At 54.0% G+C, this 24,752-nt stretch overlaps 1 protein-coding gene across 9 annotated transcripts in view; it reads right to left on the bottom strand.

The window, feature by feature from the left end:
• The window catches only part of PDE2A (phosphodiesterase 2A), a 99,958-nt gene extending 85,473 nt beyond the window's left edge, over positions 1–14,485 (bottom strand). For all 9 annotated transcript variants that reach the window (XM_074014642.1, XM_074014637.1, XM_065529591.1 and 6 more), the window contains exon 1: positions 14,200–14,485. Coding sequence is in view for 3 of the 9 variants with exons in the window: in XM_065529591.1 (XP_065385663.1) it covers positions 14,200–14,270 (71 nt within the window). In the remaining 6 variants the exon portion in view is untranslated. The remainder of the gene's footprint in view (positions 1–14,199) is intronic.
• Positions 14,486–24,752: the final 10,267 nt, after the last annotated feature.

A 24,752-nucleotide genomic window follows, 5' to 3' on the forward strand; every position in this document is an offset into this window, starting at 1 on the left:
CTGCCTCTGCCAGGAACCAAGGCCCAGAGAGGGTCAGCAGTTCCCTGGCAACTTCCAGCATGTCGGAGGCACCCCCACTCCATGTGCCCAGGTTTTCAGTCCAAGGAAAACCCAGTACCTCTCACACTCCTATAAGAAGTCCCCCCTCAAAGGGACTGACTACAAAGGGCACAAGGGAAGTTTGCTGGGATAAAAATATTATTTTCTGAATTGTCATGGTGGTTATGACTGTATATATTTATCAAAACTCATTATACACTTTAAATTGGTGATTTTATCGTATGTAAATTATGCCTCCATAAAACAGATGTAAAAAATTAAAAATAAATTTTGAAAAAGTAGTCACACCCCTACCTTCTGAGCCCCCACAGCAGTAACAGCTGTGCAGAACTGGCAGCCCTGCAGAAACTAAGGAGGGGTGGGGCACAGAGCCCACTATGGAGGCACATAGTAGGTGCTCACACAAGAGGTGTTTGTTTCACTAAGTGCCAATTAGCAAGGACCCACTAGGCACCTCCTGAGTGCATTTCCACATCCTTGATCTCATTAGCTCTCTCCCTGCTCTCACACAACCTGGAGAGGGAGCCAGGTACATTACACACTGTGTCTCATTTAGTCCTCATGGCAGCCCTAATGAGGTGGGCTCTATTATCCTCTCCTTTCTACAGATGAGGGAACAAAGGTGGCAGAACTTGCACAATCCTGCAGCTAAGAAGTAAAGGAGCAGGGATCTGAACCAAGAGACAGTCCTCAAGGCTTGTGCTCCTAAGCACATCCCTCCACTACCTCCCTTCACAATACTCAGTGGCACGGGTTAGGACCCCAGGCATGGATGACGTGCCCACTGACCCCAGGCCTTGAATAACGAGGATTTCACTGGACTTATAATGAGGATTTCACTTAGAAGTAGGGGTAGGGCACAGCCAAGCAGAGAAGCAGAGTGAGTATGTGTGAGCTCTGAGAGGTGGCAAGGGGCAAGGCCAGCTCTGGGAAGGAGGGAACTGGGTCAGGCAGCAAGCCTGGAAGAAACATAAGAGAAATCAGGCAGGGTCTGAGAAAATGAGGCAGAAGGCATTTGGCTGTGTCCTCTCTGTGGGTTTAAATGTCTTCTGAGGTTGGGCGCAGTGGCTCATGCCTGTAATCCCAGCACTTTGGAAGGCCAAGGCAGGAGGATCACCTGAGCTCAGGAGTTCAAGACCAGCCTGGCCAACATGGTGAAACCCCGTCTCTGCTAAAAATACAAAAATTAGCCAGGCGTGATGGTGAGCACCTGTAATCCCAGCTACTCAGGAGGCTCAGGCAGGAGAACTACCTGAACCTGGGAGGTGGAAGTTGCAGTGGGCCAATATAGTACCACTGTCCTCCAGCCTGGGTGACAGAGGGAGACTCTGTCTCAAAAAATAATAAATACAGAAATAAATATCTTCTGAGGCCCTGAGTAGCTGGGGCTCCTCACAGCTATTCCTAACTCACTTCCCCCCAAATTTGCCTCTGTCCAGTTTTTTGTTTTTGTTTTTGTTTTTGGCCCTAATCACCCACTCACACCCACAATCACCACCTCACCGAGCAGAGGCAAAATCCTCCATCCCAAAACTTGACAGAAACTCATTGGAAAACAGTCAGTGATGCCATGTGGCAGGAAGCACTCGAAGGCTGGGGAGTATGGAAGGGCCGCTATAAAGGAGACAGAAGTCTTCCTGGAAGACCTGAAGAATGACAGGAATTAACCAGGTAAAAAGAGGAGGGCACTGGGGAAGGGCATTCCAGGCACAGGGAACAGCATGTGCGGGTCTCCCAACCCAGAGGTGAGAGACGCTGCACAGATGCGGAAGCACAGGTGGCTCGCTCTGGCTATTTTGGCATCTGTGTATATGCCAAGTGTGAGTGCTTCCCTGGGATGTGCCACACTTGTGCTGAATCGTACCTGTGTAGCATCTCCAGATGTGTATACCTGTGTCATGTGCATTGGTGTTCCCATTTGTTCTGTTTCATTTCTGGGTCACTTTTTGGAATGATCGTGTGTCTGCTTTTCAGCATCTGTTGGTGTCTGTGTTGTGTGTGTACTGTGGGTCTCTCTCTGTGCTATGGTCTGCTTCTTGGTGTGGGGAGTTCTGTGTTATTGAGTTTTTCCTATCTGTGTATTTATATTGGTGTTTAAGTCCCTATGCCTAGATTGTGTCTGAGTTTTGGTGTGTTGTTTGTTTGTGTCCCTTAGGCAGCTGGGGTCTGGAGGAGAAGCTGGGGCAGGCAGGTGCTGGAGCTGGGATCTAGTGGCACACAATAGCACCTAATGATTGTCAAGCACTTAGAGTGGGGCAGAAAGCTGCAGGGGAGATGCTAATTAGCACTGAAAATGAGTCAGCTGCCCAGGCCCAGAGAGGCTGACACAACATGGGTGAGTTGGCTGGGCCAAGGTCCCTCAACTCCCAGCACCATAAGGGGCTGCCCTCACTGACTCACCTCCCAGGGAGGCTCAAGGCCCAGGCTCTGGACAGCAAGAAGGACTGAGATCCAACTCTAGGAGGAAGGTCTTCAAAGGGAGGTCTTTTATCAGATTTGGCAGTGGAGGGGTCATAGTGTTATTAAGAGATAGGCAGCGGTGACACAGGTTTGCTTTAGGGGCCATTGTCTGAGGGGGTGGTTATGGGTGCCATGGATGAATGCTCCAGAGAGTGAAAGCCACAGGCAGCATGAGGCAGGGAGGGATGTCCCTAGAGGAGGGTCTGGAGCTGCCACACACCTGCACTGGTGGGCAGACACTGAGGAACTAGGGCCTTAGCTCAGGCAGGTGAGCCAGGAGGTAGCGGCTGTCACTCCTCCTCTGGCCCATTAATGCAACTCACATGTCCCCGGCCAACCCCAATACTGCCTCTCACCTGGGTCTAGGCCCCCTACTTCACCCATCATTTGGAGCTTCCTAACCCCAAAGCAAACCATGGCCTGACCCTGCTTAAACTTTCCTCTGCTTCCCTTTGTGAGCTGGGCCTTCACTCCCTTCCTCTCTACCGCCAGGCCCTTCCTCCAGCCCAGGAGCCCTGAACCTGCCATCCTTGACTTCTTGCTGCTCACACCTTTGCTCTTGCAGGGCTCTTTGCCTGGAATACCCTTCCTCTTCTCCTCCACCTGGAAAACTCTCATTTGCTCTTTAAGGCTAAGACCCAGCATCGCCTCCTCAGGAAGGGTCCTCATCAGCGGTCCCATCACTCACCCCACAGAATTGATTGTCTGCATCTGGGTGTGCCTGTCTCTAACGAAGCTGACAGCAAGGGCTGTCAGGTCTATCTCCACGGCCAGGGTGACAAGCACAGGCAGAGCACACCAGGGAACCCTCAAGGCCAGATGGGATGAATGAGCAGGTGGCTTGGTGAGGGCTCCAGGGCACACTGTGTTCTGAGAATGACATTCTTCAGCAGCCCCTGTGCTGCCCAGATATGGAGCATGGCGGTCAAGGTAGGAAGCAGCTCTCAGCCCGAGAGTGGATAACGCACATATGAGTCCACTCAGGAGACCTCAGTGAATGTGACAAAGTGAGTGTTCAGGCCAGGCGCGGTGGCTCACACCTGTAATCCCAGCACTTTGGGAGGCCGAGACAGACAGATCACCTGAGAGCAGGAGTTCGAGACCAGCCTGGCCAATATGGTGAAACCCCATCTCTACCAAAAGTACAAAAATTAGCCGGGCATGCTGGCAGGTGCCTGTAATCCCAGCTACTTGGGAGGCTGAGGCAGGAGAATCACTTGAACCCAGGAGGTGGAGGTTGCAGTGAGCCGAGATCACACCACTGCACTCCAGCCTGGGCAACAGAGCAAGACTGTCTCAAAAAAGAAACAAACAAACAAACAAACAAGTGAGTGTTCAGATCAGAGGCAGGGCCTGGCTTCTGACTCCAATTCTGATACCAACAGGCTGTGTGACCTTGGGGGCAAGTCCACACCCTCTCTGTTCTTCAATTTCCCATCATCTATTTGTCGCTCCACCTCCAATCTCTAACCTTTGCTGCCGGGTTGTGTGCCCTGGAGGCCAACTTCTACGTGGCAGCTTCATCCAGGGCTCCCTTGCCCCCTGGCATCCAGATGAATTCTGCCAGTGAGGGTCAGGGTGCTGGCAGGAGAGCAAAGGGTGAGAAGCATGCAGGCTCACTGCGGGTATTCACCCCCTCACCCACCTGCCTCCTTTGACAAGCAGTGGCTGCAGCCACAGCTCCTGCAGGGCAGCCCTATCTCCAGGGCTCTGGCTCATGGAGCTGGGCACTCTCCTTGCCCCCCCTCCACCAACACCCCTGGCCCCTTGAATGCCAGTTCTGAGTACCTTGACATGTCCTGCTGGTTCCCTTAAGCCTTCCCCATCTCCATAATAGTTGCTTCACTAACTGTCTTCAGTTAAACCATTTAAGTGTGTCATCTGTTTCCCCTCTACAAAATAGGGTTAGCCCCTTGAAGGATTATTTAAGGAGGTGATTAAACAAGGTCATTTTTAAAACATAAAGGTCACTCTGTAAACCTTAGTTCTCTCCATCTGGATCCCAGATCCCACCCCACTGAGAGGTTTTGTTTGCTTGTTTGTTTGAGACAGAGTTTTGCTCTTGTTGCCTAGGCTGGAGTGCAAAGGCATGATCTAGGCTCACTGCAACCTCTGCCTCCTGGGTTCAAGGGATTCTCCTGCCTCAGCCCCCCGAGTAGCTGGGATTACAGGCATCAACCACCATGCCCAGCTAATTCTGCATTTTTAGTAAAGACAGAGTTTCTCCATGTTGGCCAGGCTGGTCTCGAACTCCCCACCTCAGGTGATCCACCCCTCTCGGCCTCCCAAAGTACTGGGATTACAGGCGTGAGCCACTACGCCTGGCCCACTGAGAGTTTTAAGATAACTCTGAATTACCTGACCTGGGAAGGAGCTGGTACCCAACTGCTGCTTCTTTCCTCTCCTACCCCAATTCCTGCCCAGACCCCAACCCCAGGAAGCCTCTCCTCTGCCCCAACCAGAGCCCATGTTTGAGCCCCACAACCATGGACCTCCCACCCTAGAGCCCCGCATGATTCGGGATCTGCCTCCCTGCTCCTTCCTGCGAGTGCTCAACAGCAGAGCCGGCTTGGACTTGCCCAGTCCTCCCCATCCCACCCCTACTGCACCCCGGAGGGTCCTCCCATCCAGCCCCTGCCTCCAGCCCCAAACCTCCAGGAAGACAAATTTCCCTCCAGTTCTCCAGGGAATGGGATCTCCCTGCTTGCAGGTGCGCAATCTAACCTTGCGCCTTCCACTGCCCAGGACACTGGGAGCATTCTGTGAACTCAATCCTCCCCAGGTCCAAGAGAGCTGGGGCACGTTCTTCTCTGGCCCCCCGTGGCAGCTACAGTTTGAAGGGACTCAAGATCATCTGCAACCAACTTCCTCGCTAGAGTAGGCACCTCATTTACAGCCTTGCTAACCAGGCTCTCCCGCCCCTGCTCATGCCTCCCCACTATGGGTGGGAAACTCATCCCTCTCTCCCAAGCAGCCCTTTCCCTAAGGGACTGCCCTGCCACCCTCACATTGAACCCAGCTGGGCCTCCAGGACTGCCCCAAATGCCAGCACTGTCTCAGTAATAAGCGCTCAAAGAGAGATAATAGGGAAAGCCTTGAATGTTACAACGGTGGAAACCTAAAAAACAAACAGAAATGAAACAAAAGCAACTACTGCAAAGAAGAAATTGAGGCTTCCAGAGGAGCCCCCTCCACTGGCCTCACTTCACCACTGGGCTCCTCTCCATGGAGTCTCCATGCTCCATGGAACAGTCGACTTCACACATCCCTAGAAGGAATCTCAGAGCACGCAGAAGCTCTGGTAAAAACTTCAAAGGCAGCCTCTGAGGCCCAGGAGGCATGGAAATGGCCAGGTGCAGGAGGTGGCTTCACATCACAGACTTGGCTCTCCTCTGAGCTCCTCACCTGCTCTAGGGCTGGAGGGAGGGCAGCCTTCCAGGTCAGACACTCCCCTCTCTGCTCCAAGCCCTATCATCTCATCCTGGGTCCTGCTGGGTGACCTTGGGTTAATCACTACACCTCTCTGGACTTCAGTAGTTGCATCAGTACAAGAGGACCATGCTGGGAGTCCCTGAAACTCTCTAAGTGTGACCATTAAGAGTTCCTGGGGAGAACGGAACCTAGACACTTCCCAGCCATGTCCAGCTGCTCAATCCGATAGACTAGGACCCTGGCTGGCCCAACCTGAGACTGAACACAAAGCCTGACTCTGGCCCAGAGTCCTCTGAAGAAAGCCCAGCCCTTCAAGGATCTCTACCTACAGGAAGGCGGGACCAGGAGAAAAAGTGTTGAATAGCCAGACATTAGGCATGGCCTTAATGTTTAGCACAGAAAGTGTCTGGGCCTTCACACACACACATTCTCTCATCCCTGCGCTCACATTCAGACACGGGCATCTGTATACACAGGGAACACACATACAGTTTCACTGGAACATATGTATGTGGCACTCTACACACATGTACACAAACAAGCCACACTCACATGCATATAACTATTTACCAAAATCAGACATAAAAATGCAGTCATGGCTGGATGCAGTGGCTCATGCCTGTAATCCTAGTACTTTGGGTGGCCGAGGTGGGTGGATCATTTGAGGTCAGGAGTTCGAGACCAGCCTGGCCAACATGGTGAAGCTCCACCTCTACTAAAAATACAAAAATTATGCAGGTGTAGTGGTGCATGCCTGTAGTCCCAGCTACTCGGGAGGCTGAGGCAGGAGAATCACTTGAACCTGGGAGGCAGAGGTTGCAGTGAGCCAAGATTGTGCCACTGCACTCCAGTCTGGGTGAGAGTGTGAGACCCTGTCTCAAAACTAAACTAAAGAAGGACACTCACATGCTCACGCATATGAGTATGTTCACACTTTTATACGAACACTGACCCACACATTCTCACCCTCTCAGACCAGCATACACACATGTACAACTGGAAGCTCACATTCAGGTACACATACACACACTGAGACACAGACATGAATAAACCAAACAATATCCCCAACGCCTCAGTATCAAGCAAGTCATGACCCAAAAGAAACCCAGACCCCAAATGCAATGTCATTCTAGATGCATTTCTAAATCTTAGCCTGTCACAGAACCATGAGGAGAAAATTTCCTCTGGCTTAACTCAGTAGGTCTGTCTGATTGGGGTCCAACCTCTCCTCAGCCTTCATTCCTCCCAACGCCATTTCAGCAGGGCCCTCTCATCCTGGGCTCAATGGAGGTGAAGAACAATGGGCTATCCTTCTCTCCATCCTTCATCTCTGCCACTTGTCCAACACTTCTACTGGCCCTTCAAACATAAGGAAGATTCAGGCTGGAATGGACTGTATGTGACAGCACCCCCTTCTGAGACATGTGATATTACAGCACAGCTTTATGGTATAAGTTATCACTCCTCAGCCTGAGGCAGAGAAGAGTAGGAGAGAAAGAGGAAGATGGGCTGGGTGCAGTGGCTCACACCTATAATCCCAGCACTTTGGGAGGCCCAGGCGGGAGGATAACTTCAGCCCAGGAATTCCAGGCTGCAGTGAGCTATTATGGCACCACTGTACTCCAGCCAGCAAGACACTGTCTCTACTAAAAAAAAAAAAAATGAAAGAAAGAAAAAAAAAAGGGGGGGGGCGGGCGCGGTGGCTCAAGCCTGTAATCCCAGCACTTTGGGAGGCCGAGACGGGCGGATCACGAGGTCAGGAGATCGAGACCATCCTGGCTAACACGGTGAAACCCCGTCTCTACTAAAAAAGTACAAAAAAACTACCCGGGCGAGGTGGCGGGCGCCTGTAGTCCCAGCTACTCGGGAAGCTGAGGCAGGAGAATGGCATGAACCCGGGAGGCGGAGCTTGCAGTGAGCTGAGATTCGGCCACTGCACTCCCGCCTGGGCGACAGAGCGAGACTCCGTCTCAAAAAAAAAAAAAAAGAAAAAGAAAAAAAAAAGGCTGGGGGAAGAAGATGAAGGAGAGGAGGAGGAAGAAACTGAGAAGGAGGAAGAAACTGAGAAGCAGCATGGAGGAGGGAGAGGAGCCAAAGTGCTGGGTGCACCAAGGATGGAATTTAGAAGCCTCAGTCTGACTTTGGTTTCTCCAGTTCAATCCATTCAGCCCAGGCTGCAAGATCAATTCTCTCAAAGCTCAGCTCTAATCAGAGAACCCCTGGGTGGATCCTGGTGGGCCACAACACAAAGTCCAAACTCTCGGCCTGGAATCAGCAGCTCTCTGCTCAGCTGTTCCTCTGCTGAGATGTCTCACATCCAACTTTAAATTGTCCACATCTTGCCTGTCTGCCATCTGGAACAGTAATGTATGGAAAGAGCAGGAGCTCTGGAAGCAGACAGACTTGTGCCGCAGGTCTGGTTCCACTGTCACTAGCTGAATACCTGTGGGCAAGCGATTTCCCCTCCTGGATCCTCCGTTTCTTCATCCAGAAAACAGCAGTCTCTTGGGTTTGTGGTGAGGATTAAATGAGATCATAGATGTGGAAACAGTGCTCAGGAAGCTGTAAACTTCTGTGTAAACATGTGAGGAGTTGTAATTATGACCTGCACCCCCCAAACACATAGCAAGCCAGGGGTTCCCTGAGGGAAGAGGTTGATGCTGCTTCACCTTTGGGCCCCACACAGACCAGCACCCACCAGAGCCAGCCCTCAGCCAGCCCTGGCAGCGGGGTGTGGATTTGGATCAAAAGAGGCAATACAAACTATGCTTACTGCAATTTAACAACAGACTACAGCTCCCAGAATGGCTCACAGACTGCATGGGCGTGGCCACAGATTTAACCCCTTCTTCACCAAGCCCTTTCTTCCATTGTATTATCTGGGGATTGGTCTTAGACAACCTAATGAGGTAGCCACACTTCTCTGAGATACCTTGGTCCCTCCCACAGAGCTTTGTGCTTCTCACCATAGCCACAACCACAGCTCTGTTTCAGGCCTCCTGGTCCCTCCCACACGATGACAGCCCTGGGCTCCTAGCTCTGGTCTCTCCCACTTCAGGCCCCACTAAATCTCTCTGAAAGTGCAGCTGGGCTGATCGTGGGTGGTTCATAATGACAGTAGCTAACCTTTGTGAGCACCTGCTGCATGCCAGGGACTAAGCTCTGCACTTCCGGATTCTTCACAATCATCCTGCCCAGAAAGGATAATTATCTCCAACCCACTATTCACACAAGGTTCAGAGTAGTTAAGTAATTTGCCCAGGACCACACAGCTACAGAGTAACAGTACATCTTTCAGTATGCTGAAATTTGAGCATAAGCCTGTCTGCCACCTTCTCTGCTCTATCTTCAAAGCCTTCTCTGCGGCCAAGGCAACCATCCAAAGAATGAAAGCCCAGAAATCCGGGGTCCACACATCTCAGCAACTACACTGTTGGGAAGTCCTCCTAGATATTTGACTCAAATCTCTTCTGCTGCACCAAGCCCCAGTTGCCTCCTGTTTTTCGGCGGGGGTGGGGGGGCAGTGAGAAGGGTGACTTCAGGGACTTCAAGAAGTGGGTCACGTCACTGGGGACCTGGCCTTTCCCAGGGAGCAAGCAGCTGAACAATAGCAGATAAATGTGTGAAAACATTCCTGTTACTAAATATATCGACTTCTCGGGAGGGTGAGGGTGCTGACAGGGAGCCCATGGCCCCCACCCTGGAGGCCACAATCTTGTGGCTCAGAAAAGCTGGGGCATTCCAAGGAGCAGACAAGGCTGTTCTGGCTGTCCTGGAGGCTGGGGCTGAGGGGGTGCGAGGCCAGCATAAGAAGGGGTGATGGCTCATTTCTTCCAACCAAAGCTGCCAAGCCCTAGCCAGCTGATTTGCATGTTACTTTACATTTGTTTGCATGCCACTTACTGGAAGGGGCCCACATTCTTCAGCCACTGCTTCTCTCTCATTTCCAGGGTCTCTTTTGTTCGCTGAACACCCCTTTCTCAAGCAAGGCTGGGCCCTTCAGCAGGCCCTGGTCAGGAGAGACCAAGAAGTTGAAAACTTACAATAATACCTACACATCAAGCCTGTTGGAGACACCTTCATGGAAAAAAGTGCTTCCTACAGTCTAGCCTCAATTCCCTACTCCTCTTCTGCTCCACCACTGCCCAGGGCTTCCCCCCAGCCTGGCACTTCTTGCCTAGGCCACTCTGAACTCCTATAGTGCTGAGTAAACAAAATCGTGCTCGCCTCACCTTGAGGCCTTTGCACATGGTGTTCCTTCCTGGTGCTGTCCTTCAATTCAGCCTGAAGTGCCTCTTCCTTGTAAGGCCAGCCCCAGTGGCCCCTCCTCCTAAATATCTTCCTGTGACACTGGCACAGGTAGGAAAAACTCAGAGCTTCCATCCACGTGGTCACTGGCTCTGTCCATCTGCACCCAGGGGGTCATGTTTGGTAGGGCCAGTGAACGGCTGCTGAATGAATGAATGATGAGGCCCGATCCCCCTCCCCTGTCTCTCTCAGCTCCCCATCCCCAGTTCCCTCTCCCTGGATGACTTTACTCACTCACCTATGGGAGAGTCAGAGGCTGACAGTGCCTCTGCCTCCAATTCCCCCTCTTGTCCTCTGAGACCTTCCCTTTCACACGCACAGCCCACTCTCATGAAGCCAAGAGACTCACAGCCCTTCTGCATTGGTAGGAAGTTCTTCCTGCTGTCTGTCCTCCCTCCCTTATTTGGCCATGCCTGTTTCTTTATCATTATTTTTGGAGAGGAGTCAGGGCCTGCACCCATCTCAGTTTTTTGTTAATAAAGGCTGCCCATTTCTCCCACTCTCTGCCTAGATGTGTTCTTGCCACTCCTGGATCATTGTGCCCCAGCCTGCCCTACTTCAGGGGACAGTAACACAGGATGGAGAAAGGACATAAGGCCAGGCTGGGTAGCCTGGAGTTGCTGGGCCCTGCAGAGAAGACCCAGGGCAGATATAACCACCACAAGGGAAGGGCTGCCCAGGAAGGAAGAGATGAACATCCCATGTCTAGGGGTATGAAAAACAGCAGGCTGGATAGATCTGCAGGGCAAGCTGTAGAAAGTAGTAAAACAACTGCTAGAAAATGACCCAAATGCCCTTACTGTCTCCTCCCACCTGGAGGGTGCACTGAGTCAGGTGCCTAGCCCTGTGCCCTTCCTACCCACCTTCACAAACTGTTCCCTCTGCTCTTCCCTGCCTGTGCAATTCTTACCCATCCATCAAGCTCTGGCTCAAATGTCTTTTCCTCTGATGCCCGGGCTTGCTGTGGGCTCCCCACCTCCTACACACCACTGCTCACCCTGTGGGGTTGCGAATTTCCACTTATTTCTCCTTCATCAGACTGGGCACTCCCTGAGAACAGGGACTCAGTCAGTGTTTGCTCTGTGTCCCCAGTGACAAGTGGGCACCAAGCAGCTACTGAGGAGTTCCTGTTGAGTGGTTGAATGAATGAATGCAGGAATGGAATCATGCTGAGTTGGGAGATTTCACAGGCCCAAGCAGCAGAAGCCCGGGGAGCGCAAGCCTGGCCTGACAGCAGCATGACCGAGGGTGAGACTCCCAGTCCATTAAGACCTAGGGGTAGAGGACTGCTGGGAGCTTTTCCCACCCCCCGCCCCCCACCATTTGGCTAGATCCCAGCCAAGCCATCAGCAGTCCCTGGAGACAGGAGGCTGGAGTGGGAAGCAGGAAGAGTGGCAGGAGCTGCTTGGTGGGCAAGGGGAATGACTGCGGGGGGGTGGTGGTGCAGGGAGCATAAAGACAATTAACCCTCACTGAGCTGACCAAGCTCAGCAACCAAGAGGTTCTGGGCAGGGCCTGAAGGAGAATGATACTGATGGTAAGGTCTGATGAAGAGGTTGAGCCCCAGCCTTGCAGCCAGAGGACGGTAATGAAGCCATAGTTTCAATTTCCCTGTCTGGCAAGAGATGGCTCCATGATCTCCGACCCTCTGCATCCTAGCTAGAAACCCTATAAAGATCTCTCCCACTACCTCAGTCCACCCACGCCCAGCTTTCCTGAGCCTTCCAAGAGCCTTTTCCCTCATGAGATCCTGACTTACTGAGGTGTCTGCACTACACCCCCCACCCCAGTCCAAGCCTGAGCCACCTAGACACTCCCTTCCCTATCCTCATCTATTCAGCCTTTCCCAAGTTCTCATAAAGCCCCAGAACTCACTGACCCCTGTATTGGTTGGCCTCCACTCTAGCCTCCTGGCCCCACCTCTTTCTCAACCAGACAATGCCACCGAGGCAGGTTTCTTTCTTTTCCTTTTTTTTTTTTTTTCTTTTTTTGAGACAGAGTCTGACTCTGTCACCCCCAGGATGAAGTGCAGTAAAGCAATCTCAGCTCACTGCAACCTCCACCTCCCAAGTTCAAGCGATTCTCATGCCTCAGCCTTCTAAGTAGCTGGGACTACAGGTGCACACCACCACACCCAGCTAATTTTATTGTATTTCTAGTAGAGACGGGGTTTCACCATGTTGGCCAGGCTCGTCTTGAACTCCTGGCCTCAAGTGATCCACCTGCCTCTGCCTCCCAAAGTGATGGGATTACAGGCATGAGCCATCATGCCTGACCCATGGCAGGTTTCTAGAACCCAAATCTGATCATGTCTCTCCCCTATACAAAACCTTCCTGGGCTCCCCAGGGCTCTCTGGATAAAGTCTAAGAGTCCTGGATCTCAAAGTTCTACAGAATGTGGCTGCTGCCTGCCCCTACTCTGTACAGCATCTTCACTGCTCCAGGACATGCCTAGCCCAGCCCAGGGCCTTTGCTTATGCAGTTCCCACCCCACCCCCACCTGTTAGCATGACGTTGATCTCTACTGCTTAATTATTCTCAAGCTATTTTATGTCTATGAAGCTTAGGAAGCCCCAGAGGGCAGAGTCATTATTGCCTATTTCTTTTCTGCATCTCTCCCACAGGGTGTAGAATGAATTGTCCTGAGTTCAAAGAGGTGGTCATACATTCAGCCCCTCCCTGCCCTGCTTCAGTGGGCCATGGTGTCCCAGCTGTATCAATTGCCAGGGGGAAGGAAACAGACACCCACACATACTCAGATGAACACACACATATAGACACACACACACACCAGCCACAGAAGCACCAATATACACACTAGCACCATGATCACACACCCACACCAGAATACTTATACGCACAGAGCCATATCCACCTCCACACACAGCAATGCTATTATTCACAGACTAACAAATACACACACATGAATGCACATGGAACAGATACAAATGCACACTGATTCACTCTATTTTGCAGACACAACACACATAACATACAAATGCAACCTAAAAGACACACCTACATACATATGCAGACCAACCTGCACTCACACTCAGACACGTGCAAATAAACTCTCAGTCACACAAGGATGATCACAAACTCTGACAGGCTGCTTTGCATCCAACCATCAAGGTACCCTAGAGCTCTACAGGCCCTTCTACACCCAACATGTCCCTTACACTCCACATGTGTACACACACACACACACACACACACACACACACCCTGCCTGCCACCTCAGCAGTCTTTAGTAGAGGGGTGTCTCCATGGAGCCCCCCACTCACTTGCACATGCACCCCCCTGCACATGGACACACACGAGGCTGGCACCTCATTCTATCTGGCTCTGTAGAACCCTATCCTGGGACAGATGCTTTGGGGTAAAGTTTCATAAAGTGGTGTCCCTGAACCCCAATTCCCAATTCCATGGAAGGTGGTTACCTCTGACCCTCTCTTGCTCCAGGGCCACTCTTATTCATATTTGCTCCATCTTTCCCCCTCCCCACTTCCTTCACACACACATAGCCTTGGTGGGCCAAGACACTCTCCCTCTCCAGGGTCCTGAACCAGCCTATTGCAGCCCCGAGAGCTCCTCCCAACTCCTTGGCAGACCTCCCCCTCCCCACATATACTCTCAGCCCTTGTAGAGATGGTTCAGGTTTATTATCAGCCCCTCCTCCAACCAGCAGCCCCTTCCACGGGACCCCAGCCTCATCACCTACTAGGTCAACATTAGGCACCCTCATCCTGTTCAGAGGTAACCTGCCCCCACCCCAGGCTGCAGTCTGGCAACGCGGGGAGGAGGGGTGCCCAGGAGCAGGATCGATCCTTCCACGTGGCTCAGCTCCATGCCAAATCCAGCTCCTTGGAGGGACTCCCAGGACCCTGTCTGTGGCACCTCTCACAGCCGCTCACCACCCCAGCCCCTCACTATACTCACGGCTCAGCCGGTCGCGCTGCCGGGTACTGCTGGCTCCTGCAGAGGATGGAGTGGCCACATGCCTGCCCCATCACTCCTCATCGTCCGCTTCCCCAGCCAGACTAAGGTGGCACCTCGCCCTGTCCCCGCTGCCTGGAGTTCCGGGCAGGGCACCCCCAGCAGGCACAGGGACTGAGAGCAGTGGGCTGCCCCCGACTCAGCCTGGACTCAATACCCCAATCCAGCTCTGCTGCCCCGCTGCTCCCACCTCTCCCGCTGCCACTGCCTCTGCTGCTCGGCTGGCTCTGGGAGGAGGTTGGAGCAGGTCTGATAATGCAGAAGGGGGAGGGAGGAGGGAGGAGGAACAGAGAGAGGCCCAGACAGAGAGGGAGAGAGGGAGGGGTAGAGAGAGTCTGACTGGGAGAGAGGAAAAAAGACTCACACACAGAGAGACTGAGATAAACACAGACAGGAAGGGGGACAGTAACACATGAAGAGGGAGAGGAGAGAGGGATCAGAGCCTCAGAGAGATCAAGATGGAAGTACAAAGGGATCAGAGAGGCATAGGGAAAGACACATACACAGAGGAACAAAGACAGAAAAGGAAAAAAAATCAGAGGCAGAAATAGAAAGAGAGCTGGGTAGGGGGAGAGGGGAGTGGCTGACAGAGGAGGAGAGAGGGGAGAGGATGAGGGATTTACAATCCTCATGGGCTACGATGGGGCTGGGAACTCCAGGGGCAGCAGACCCAGACCCTCTGCTGCCCCACTACAGAAGCCTTCAGGATGAGGTGACACGCTTGTGCCCTCCCTGAGTCTGAGAGATCAGGCCTCCATGCACAGCTAGCCGCCCTCTCCTCTGGGCTCCCTCACCCGGTGTGTATCATGTCCTAGGGTGCATCCCGGCCTGGAGCTGGGTCCACGGAAGACTTAGGGGGCTTTACTGATGGCCTTTGGACTCAGAGCCTTATCACAGGGCCCACCTCTTGGTGGCTTGACTTAGCTGGGACTTGGAGCTGATGTGTGAGCATGGACTTCTACCAGGATCTGTGGAGACCTAGGCCACAACCTGCCCCACATGGCCTTCCCTGCCCACACACTATAGGCATGGGGGAAGGCCTGCTGCACCCCCACCCTGCTTCCAAAGAGGACTCCCTAGGATAAAGCTATAACCTAGTGAAATAGAGGCATTTTAGGGCCTAGGACGGATAGGGAGTTGTCACAGCAGAGCTGCTATTGTGTGCAGGAGAAAGAGCTCCACACCTTGAAGCAGGAAATGGGGATTTGGATCCTGGCTTCACCATGAACTTACTTATTCATTGGCCTACCAGTGGTTGAGCCCATGGCTCACACTATCCCTTGTCTCAGAGAAGCACTCAGGCTGGGGAATGGGGAGGGGAGACTTGCAGGCTGTGACAGAAAGAAGCACAGAGTCTGTGAAGCCCAGAGGGACCCCTGACCCAGTTGGGGAGGGTTGGCAAGCATTTCTGGAAGAGAGGGTCCAAGCTGGGTCTTTAAAGGCAGAACAGGGTATATTCCAGGGTAGAGGAGCTAGAGCAAACCCTCCACAGCAACTGCATCTCTCTGAGCTGTGGGGAAAATACCCCCCACCCACACAACAGGCTTCAAGCAGAGAAGTCCCTGAGGCTGAAGAGAAACCTGACCCATGCTGAAGAATATGGGGGTGCATGGTGGACGGGGCAAGGTCAGAAATGACTGAGCTTGTGTATACGGCCTGTCCAGGCTGGGTGCTGCAGAAAACCATTGTCTTGTGGTTTGGGAAGTGTCAGGAAAGAAAATGTGAGGAGTCTTTGCTTCCCACTGTGGCCCCAGAAGGCATTATAGAAGTTTAGATCTCTGAACTCTGGGCAAACCATTTTCTCAAAGGGAACGAGGCCCAGGCTGGTTGTAAACCAGCTGAGCCAGCCCAGAACTCATGTTGTGCTTCTCTGCCTCACCTATCACTGGGGCCTCGCCGCTCCATTCCTGACAGCTAGGAAGGCATTCTCTGGGCTCAGAAAGCTGCAGTCCTGGACCATGGCCAGTCCTGGTCCCTCACAGCTCCCCTTCATGTCCTGGAAACCTGCTCAGGGGCTGGAGGAACCTGGCAACAAGAAGCTGGGTCAGAAGAGTTCAAAGGAGGGTGCCTCCTGGGCGTGGGTGGGTGCAGGTGTCAGGAGGTCTCACCTGGCCCTCAGCTTCCTTTCTGCCTTCCCACTCTAAAAACAATGGTGGTGGCCCCATCTTCAGAAATCTCCTGGGAATACACTCAAGCAAGTAGGTGGAAGGGAAGGTCTCCTCCCCATCCCACTGCCACACTAGACTCCATAGTCACCCAGAATTGGAGAGTCTGCAGGAACAAAATGCAAGATTCAGGACTCAGAAGGGCTAATGGGCACTCAGGACTTAGAGCCCAGCAGGTGGAATTCAAATGCCAGCTCTGCCACATGCCTGGGCAAGGTATTTCCCCTTCCTGAACTTCAATTTAGTTTCCTCATCTGAAATATGGGGTCACAAATTCCAAGCTCAAAAGGTTGTGAGGTTTTGGGAATGTCTGAAAAGCTCCCAGTAAACAGTTGTCCCTCTCCTCCCATCTCATTCCCTGAAGTCGTCGAATTGATGGAGCCAGGAGAGTAATAGCCCCAAATGCTGGGACAGGGGCTCCTGTAGGCCAGTGCCGGGATGGGGGAGGTGCATAAAGGGGAGAGAGCTGGAGACAATCCAAGACTGTTCTTCCCTCCTCCACCAACTGTCTGCCTGCAAGACCGCTCCCAGCCAGAGCCAAAGGCACGAGTGCTCAGACGGCGCACCCCCGCCCCCACCGCAGGCCCCGCCCCGGTCACCGGCCGCTCTCCAGGGTGCTGAGCCGTGTTCGCAGGCCCGGCCCGCCCCCGCCGCCCTGCCGCCCCGCCGCCCCGCCGGGGGTCAAGATACACCGTTTTTTGTTAGCTGGGGAACTGGAGGTGGGATAGGAGGAAGGATGCTCCTGGGAGGCAAGGTGGCTGCCCAAAGCGATGGGAGGATGCAGTTCTGGAATCCGGCCTCCGCGCTGCCCCCATAGCGTTGAGAGGACTGCAGGCTCCACAGGCTTCAGCTACCTCTTTATCGAAGAAGGAGGCTTCTTCTCAGCGCCCGCCTCCGCCCCGTCCTGTGCGGCTGTTTCCCTCCCACCTTCCAGACGGCCCCTCCTCTGTCTCCCTCACTGGTGCACCCTATCCTCGCCCCCTCAATATGGATGCTCCTCGCAGGACGGCGGTCCTGTCCTCATTCTCCACCCCACTCCCACGGAGCATGCAGCCTTCTCCCAGCATACCAACAACTCCGGGTGTCCCCTGCCGCCCATCCCTCTCCCTGGAGCTCCAGGTGTCCAGACTGCCTCTTGGACATCTCCTCTGGGAACAACCCGTAGGTCCCTCATATTCAAATACTGAACATCCAATACACCTTTTTTCCCTATTAAAGACATCAACAAACTTCTTAGTTTTTTTGTTTTTTGGGTTTTTGTTTTGTTTTGTTTTTGAGATGGATTCTCACTCTGTCACCCAGGCCGGAGTGCAGTGGCACAATGTGGGCTCACTGCAACCTCTGCCTTCCAGGTTCAAGCAATTCTCCTGCCTCAGCCTCCTAAGTAGCTGGGACTACAGGCACCTGCACCATACCCGGCTAATTTTTGTATTTTTAGTAGAGACGGGGTTTCACCATATTGGCCAGGCTGGTCTTGAACTCCTGACCTCGTGATTTGCCTGCCTCGGCCTCCCAAAGGCATTAGCAAACTTCTAATCTCCGAGCTGGACACTTCAAAGTCACCTTGCCCCATTCCTCTCCTACACTTCCTGTATCGTCTGTCCCAAAGGACAGCAGATTCTCTCACATCCGTCCACTCCCTCCATCCCCATCCCCTGCTTCCTTCCCGCTCCCCTGGTCATGCTCCAGCCCCTATCCCAGGTCAACCTCTCTACTCCACCTCCGCCTTGCACCTAGGAGCTGCTAATTTTTGTATTTTTTTTAGTAGAGACAGGGTTTCACCATGTTGGCCAGGCTGGCCTCAAGACATCTATCTGGTAATGGAATTCCCTCTCAAAACCTTTGCAGGGCTCCCCAGTGCCCTCCTGATCAAGGCCAAGCTCCTCAGCCTGGCATTTGAGGTCTCTTGTGATCCAGCCCTGACTGACTTCACCACCCTCTGCTCCAGGGGGGGCCAGGTCTGGTCCCTAAGCACACACTGGTTTCTCCTCGACTTTGTACAGTGTTTCTCATCCCAGGGAGACTTCCCCCTCCTCTTCCTTTTCTCTGTCCATCCCAAATCCTGGCCCACCATTGCTCGCCCAGTCAGCACACACGCTGCCTCCCATCCACAAGGACAGGTAGGCAGGAGGGGGCACTGGGTTCTGGGCTAGAGACCCTTGGTGGCCTTTCCCTTCCCTAATGTCTTGCCACCGGCTGTCTCACCACCGGCTGTCACCCCCCAACCCCCGCTCAGGCTCATCTCATTTCTTCTACGGGATCCTGTTTCCTCAAAAGACAAGCCAAAGTCCTATTTACCTCGGCCCTAGTCCACAGCCTTTGGGCGGCCTCCAACAGGCCCAAGCAGGAAATGTTGGTGGAGGAAAGTCAGAAAGGAGGCTGATGGAAATGGGGTGGTGCACAACAGAGCTCAGCTCAAGGGCACGGAGGGGCATGTGTGTCTTGCAGACAAGAGACCACAGGTGTGTGGGGATGCAGGCAGTGACGCTTACTGCTCTGTGAGCACCCCCCAACCCCAGGGCAGGCTGAGGCTACCCAGTATGAGACAACCCTCAGCTCTCCAGGGAAAGGCTGGTAATTGGTGGAACATGGCTTTCATGAAGGGTTGGTCTGAACACCCTTGGGTGACTCCCTGTGGCTAGGAGACAGAATAAGCCCACATCTGGGTCTTTGCAATGGGAGCCCAGGCATGGGGAAGGGGTGGAGTGGGGAGCTCAGGGAGCCATCCCACAGCTTCTCCCTACTCCTCCTCTGCCAGGAAGCTCCCCTCTGTGGCTCTGATGACAATGGCTGAAGGAGCACCATGTCCTTGGGAAGGGCCTGGCATGGGTCTCTGCATTCTCATACTAAGCATGGCCCCCACCACACAAGTGACAAAGCTTCTGCTGATAAAGGAATGAAAGGCCACCACAGCCTCTACAGTAGTTCTAAGGTGGAGCAGCTTCTTCAACACCTCAGGAAGGTGACTTTGGGATTCAGGTTGGGGCATGAAGGATCCACTGCAGGTTCCAGGATATCTGTCAGAGCTGTCCAGTGAGGAAGGGGTGACCCCAGGTGAGAGCAGTGACCTCCCCATGGCTGCTAGGCAGGGGGCTGGGGGTCTGGAACAGATGGCGAGTTCAGGGAAGGGAGAGACCGCCTGAGGCTGCCCAGCCCCAGCTGAGTCCAGGGCCCTCTCCTGCCTCCCTTGTCCTGCGGGTGGAGGTGGCTGCACTGGTCTAGGAGGGATGGCAGAGAAAAGGGAGAGGGAAGTCAGATGGAACGGGGCTGGGCCAGACACTTGAAAGTGCCTTCAGCCTCAGGTTGAGATCATCTCCAGGGTTATAAATCAGGGAGCATGAGATGCTACAGCCCGTGAATCTAATCCCTCATTGTGCAGATGGGAAAACTGAGGTCAGAGGGGTGCCCAGGCAACCTAGTGAGTGAAGGGCAAGGCCGAGCCTAGGACCGAAGACGGTGGCCGTTGCCCCATTGGACTACTTCCCCCTCTTCACACTCTTCCACCTCTCCTTCCTCCTCCAGTTGGGACAGCAGCCCACAAAAGAAGGCTGTGTGTATAGCTTGTGACTCTGGGGAGGGCCCCCAGGAATGTGGAATTCCAGCAGAGATGGGTCAGGGCAGAAGTGGCCCCTGTGGCTTCATATTCTAGGGAAGGCTCTGCTCTTCTTGGGGTCTCAGCACCAGCCCCCTCACCACCACCACCCTCCAATCCAGCACACTAGGATCTTCCTTGCCAGGAGGCCCTGAACCTCCCACTCAGCCCTGAACCACCTCTTCCCCCATAACTCCCCGCACCTGAGGGGGGATGGAGGGGGTGTGACTCTGTGGGATGAAGGCAGCTGCTATATTTGAATTATTACATAAGCCAGGAGGGAGGCAGTTGCAACGTGACTCCATGAAGGTCGGGAGACAAGTTGAGGCTGGGCCCAGGAGGCAGGGGTCTCCTGCCCTCTGTCCCTAGACTCCAGCCTGACCTGGGGATTCCAAGTTGGTCTGCACTGCTGCACTGCAAGAAAGGTCTTCCCTAGGTCTAACCACACTAGGAAGGCTCTGTTCTCTATCTTCTTAGAAAAATATAACCTGCTTTCTAGAAACCCTAAGGCCAGACCCAGGCTATGCCCCAGATCCTGCCCCTACACCCTTTCCAGTAATAAAGATGGGATTAAAAGCTTTGCCATTCTTTTAAAAGAGCGTCTGATGGAGACAGCAATACACACTAGCCTTGGCTCGCCTGCCTCATCTGAGAGGGAACTGTGTTCCTGTCCTAGCTACTCCACTTACCAGTCATCCTCCTCCTGGGTCTTAGAATAAAATGGGATGACACATGCAAAGCCTTGGCACAGCAGGTGGTGGGCGCCCCATGATGGTTTCTCGGCACTATCACTTGCATCTTCAATCCCACTGCCAACTCTAAGGGCTGGCTGGAGATGATGGTGGGAACTGAGATTGGACTGACCCCTCTGCCCCCAGTACCCTCCTTCTGGGTGGAAGGTAGGAGACCAGAGGAGAAAACGAGTCTGAGAGTCAGGAGCTTGGCCAGACTTGCTGTGTGACCTGGGACAAGCCCCTGCCCTCTCTGGCGCCCAGCTCTGGAGCTAGTGTTTGAGAGAGGATTTCCCAAATGGGATCAGTGACTTGTGGCAGTGGAAGCTGCAGTGGCAAGCAAAGTTGGCTGGGCGGGTGGGGGTGGGCTGTCCTGGGAATGGTGAGCTGGAGGCAGCCGTGGTGGGCACCAGCACAAGGCCCACTTCCTCGGCACCTCCTCCTCTTGACCCCACCCCCCAGGAGGAGGAAGCTGTGCCCACCCGAACTGTGTTGCCATGACACTGGTCTCCATGGTGCCAGGCACACAGCCCTCCCCTAACCCAACAGGAGGGACTGAAGGTGACAGGAGCTGAGGAGATTCGGGACCTGAGGTCCCTTTCACTTGTCCCTATGCCTCCATCGGCCCTATGAGGTCCCCATCCTGAGCCTCTCAGGAGAGCTGGGAGGAGCAGTTTCCACTTCAGAGTTGAAAGAGTAACAAAGAGGCCTCAGAATGACTTGTGTGGAGGGCAGATACACAGGAACGCAGGGAGGTGGCAGGGTGATGGGGAGGCAGGGAGAGCTGGGGAGGCAGACGGGCAGGGGGAGGAGGGCATGCCACAGTCACAAAGGGAGGAGGGCGTCCCAGGCTGACAAGTGGTGGGAGGCACCGTCCGGCCCATCTCTTTGGTCTCAGCGTTTGGAAGTGGGTAGTGGTGGGAGGACAGGGTGGAGGAGGAGGAGCAGGAGGGAGAGACAGCAATTTTCCTAGAGAGCTCTGTGTGGGTGGGTGTTCATCCACGTGCCGTGTGTGTGTGTGTGTGTGTGTGTGTGTGTGTGTGTGTGTTCATCCACGTGCCGAGTGTGTGTGTGCGCGCAGCATGCACTCACAGATCTGGAGAAGCAGGCTGAGGTGTGCAGACACGTGTGTGCAGGCCTGAGTGTGTGTGTGGCATGTGTGCGCCTGTGCCACTGTGTCTCCAGGGTGATAAATACAGCAGTAGGAGCTGTAACCAGGGCAGAGAAAGTATGGAAATTTCCATAGGCTGGAAGTGGTATGGGAGAAGGGACATGCTATGGCTGGGCCAACCCTGGCTGACCAGGGAAATCCCTGACTAGGTGTGGTGACCTGGGCACATACACATACCTTAAGTAGGCACAGAGGGATGGAAGAGCAACCCAGAAGAGCTTCCTGAAGGAGGTGTCATACTGGAGGAAGGGCTGGGAGGTTCAGGCCACTGCACTTATGTGAGAGACGGTCCCCAGAGCAGGGTCAGGGTCACTTAGGTCACAGAGCTGGCTAAGAGAATAGGAACCGTTCCTTGTTCTGATGGGGGATGATTCCAAGGAACCCACTGGACTGGGATGTGGTCATATCTCATATCTCAGAGGCAGGGGTATGGGGGACAGGCCCTAGGGTGCTATGGGGCACTGTGCCCCAGCCACAGCAGGCCGCTCACTGCAGGGTCACATCCCCTTGTCTTGTGCTCAGACCACTTCCTCTCCTCCACCTTCGGAGAACTGCCTCTCCTTCCAGAGTCACCTCCTCCAATCTTTCCTGACAATATCCCCCACCAGGAGGTCTCCACCTTCCTCCACACCACTCACTCATCTGCTCCCCCTTGGTGTTCAGTAAAGCTCTGCATACAGTCAGTATTCAACAAGTGCTTGTTGAGTACAAATATATTGGGACTAGAATATGCCATGATATCTTCTCAGACATTTGGGAAGAAGGGGATTAGCAAGGGGTAGTGCTAGACATTTCACACTTACTAGTTCATTTAATTCCCCAAACCACTAGGGGGTAGCTACTATCAATACCCACAAAGTACAGATGACAACATTGAGGATCAGAGACCTAAGTAATTCAGGCAAAGTCACACAGCTTGTGAACAGGAGCACTGGCACCCACATGCGTGCTTTCCAAGACAGCGGGCCATGGGCAGGCGGCTTGGAGGCCACCAGAGCACGGGCCAGGAAAGAAGTCCCAGCTCCCGCCCTTCCCCGCCCTACTGATTTCCTTCTCCAGAGGCCCCAGGACTCCTCCGAACTCTGCAGGGTAGGAAGGCTGTGCTGGAAGGAGGCAGGAGAGAGGCAGACATCCCACCCCACCTCCTTGCCCCTCTCCCCTCTGCCCTTGGCCTCCCCTCCACCTGCAATGCCCTCACCATCCAGGCTCTGACGTGCCTCGGTCTTCTCTCGCCAGGCACCCCGTATTCCCCGGGGGCTAGGCCTGGATTCGGGTTGGTCCTTGAAGCCCTGTCCTCCTCCCCCAGTATTTCAGTATTTTAACCTCTACTCCAACCATATCTGGCAAGGCCTCAGGTCTTCGAGGCTGACTCAGGAGCACCTCCTTGTCCAGGAAACCCCTCCCTTTCCAAGAGCTACTCCTGGCCCCACTGCAGGTCCAGGTCTGGGGTCTTCAACTCATCCCTAGCAACCCGACCTCAAATAATATGTGAATAAGCAAACCATCCAGGGTCCCAACAGGCCCCATTTTTAGGAATCCTTGTGGCAAGGACCAGCAGAGCCTCCTGCCCCTAACCCCATCCAGCACTATTGTCACAGGCATATTTCATTCTGGTTGAGGCCCTGAGACTCCTGTTGGGATGTCACCCCTACCCCCTACCAGAGGGAAAGCACTTTAAGCCACCACTAACTCCTGGCAGTTCAGACCCCCTGCCTCAGGCCATTTGTAAGAGGAGAAAAGGGTTGGAATCAGGTGGGGAGTCAAAGAGGGAGACCCCACCAAAGTAGGGCAGTGGGAATGGACCTCAGGCCTGCTTCACGAGCATGGTGTGACCTTGGGAAAGTTACCTCCCTTCTCTGGGCCTAGCTCGCCCTTGCCAAGAGCAGACAGTGCAGGAGGCACAGGGGCCGATTCATAGCAGGTACTTGGTAGAAGGCTGTTCCCTCCTCTTCCTGGTTCCCAGAGCCCAGGACTCCAAAGCACATTCCTGTATGGTGCTGCCTTTCAGAATGTCACCAGCCTGAGGGTCTAAAACAGAACTGGGTCCCGCTTCACACCCCAGCAGAGAAAGGCCTGTTCCAGGAGCACCATCAGGGCATCCTCCAGACCCTGCTTTGATTCCAGCAATGATGAGTGGTCCGTGGCTGCCACCTTGTGGCCCAGCACAGGACTGCAGCCAGCGCCCTGAGCTGGGGCAGTGGCCGTAGCAGAGCAGGGGGTGCCTCCAGTCTCACCCACTCAGGTGGTCCTCAGGGCCAGCTGGGCAGTGCAAGGTCGGATCCAGGAGCAGATTCCGGCCCCCGAGCACTTGGATAAGGGGGTCCACTAGCCCTATCCTGGCTGTAGGCAGAAGGGTCAGACATCGACCTGTGGATCTGGCCAGAGCGACCTGTGGATCTGGGAGACTCAAGGGGCTTGGCCCCAGCCTGTGAAACAGGTCAGCAGGACTCAGGGAACCGGTTCCAGTCTCCTGCTATATACCTCCAATTCCTGAGACAGCGAGAGGGAACCTGAAGTCCAGCTCCCCAAGTCTTCCACTGGACCCCAGGCTCCCCAGAGCTGGATGTCTGAGTCGGAGGTCACGTGGCCCATCCCCACCCACTCTGCCCAGCCCCACTGGCTGAGGCTAAGGACGGGAAGTCAGCCTGTCCGCCCGCTGAGCCCCCGAAGAGTGGGTGGTAATGAGGCTCTAGGGAGAGGCGGGAATGTGGTGTCTGGCACCTCCCCAGGGAGTCCCAAACCCATCTCTGAGCAGTTCATTATCTCCCCTGCAGGCCAGGGCCTAGTCTTGGAGGAGATGGCCAGGCAGTGCCCAGCGAGGGCAGCCCCATAGTGCA

This window comes from Macaca fascicularis, chromosome 14, assembly GCF_037993035.2.
Source record: "Macaca fascicularis isolate 582-1 chromosome 14, T2T-MFA8v1.1".
NCBI classification, from domain to species: domain Eukaryota; kingdom Metazoa; phylum Chordata; class Mammalia; order Primates; family Cercopithecidae; genus Macaca; species Macaca fascicularis.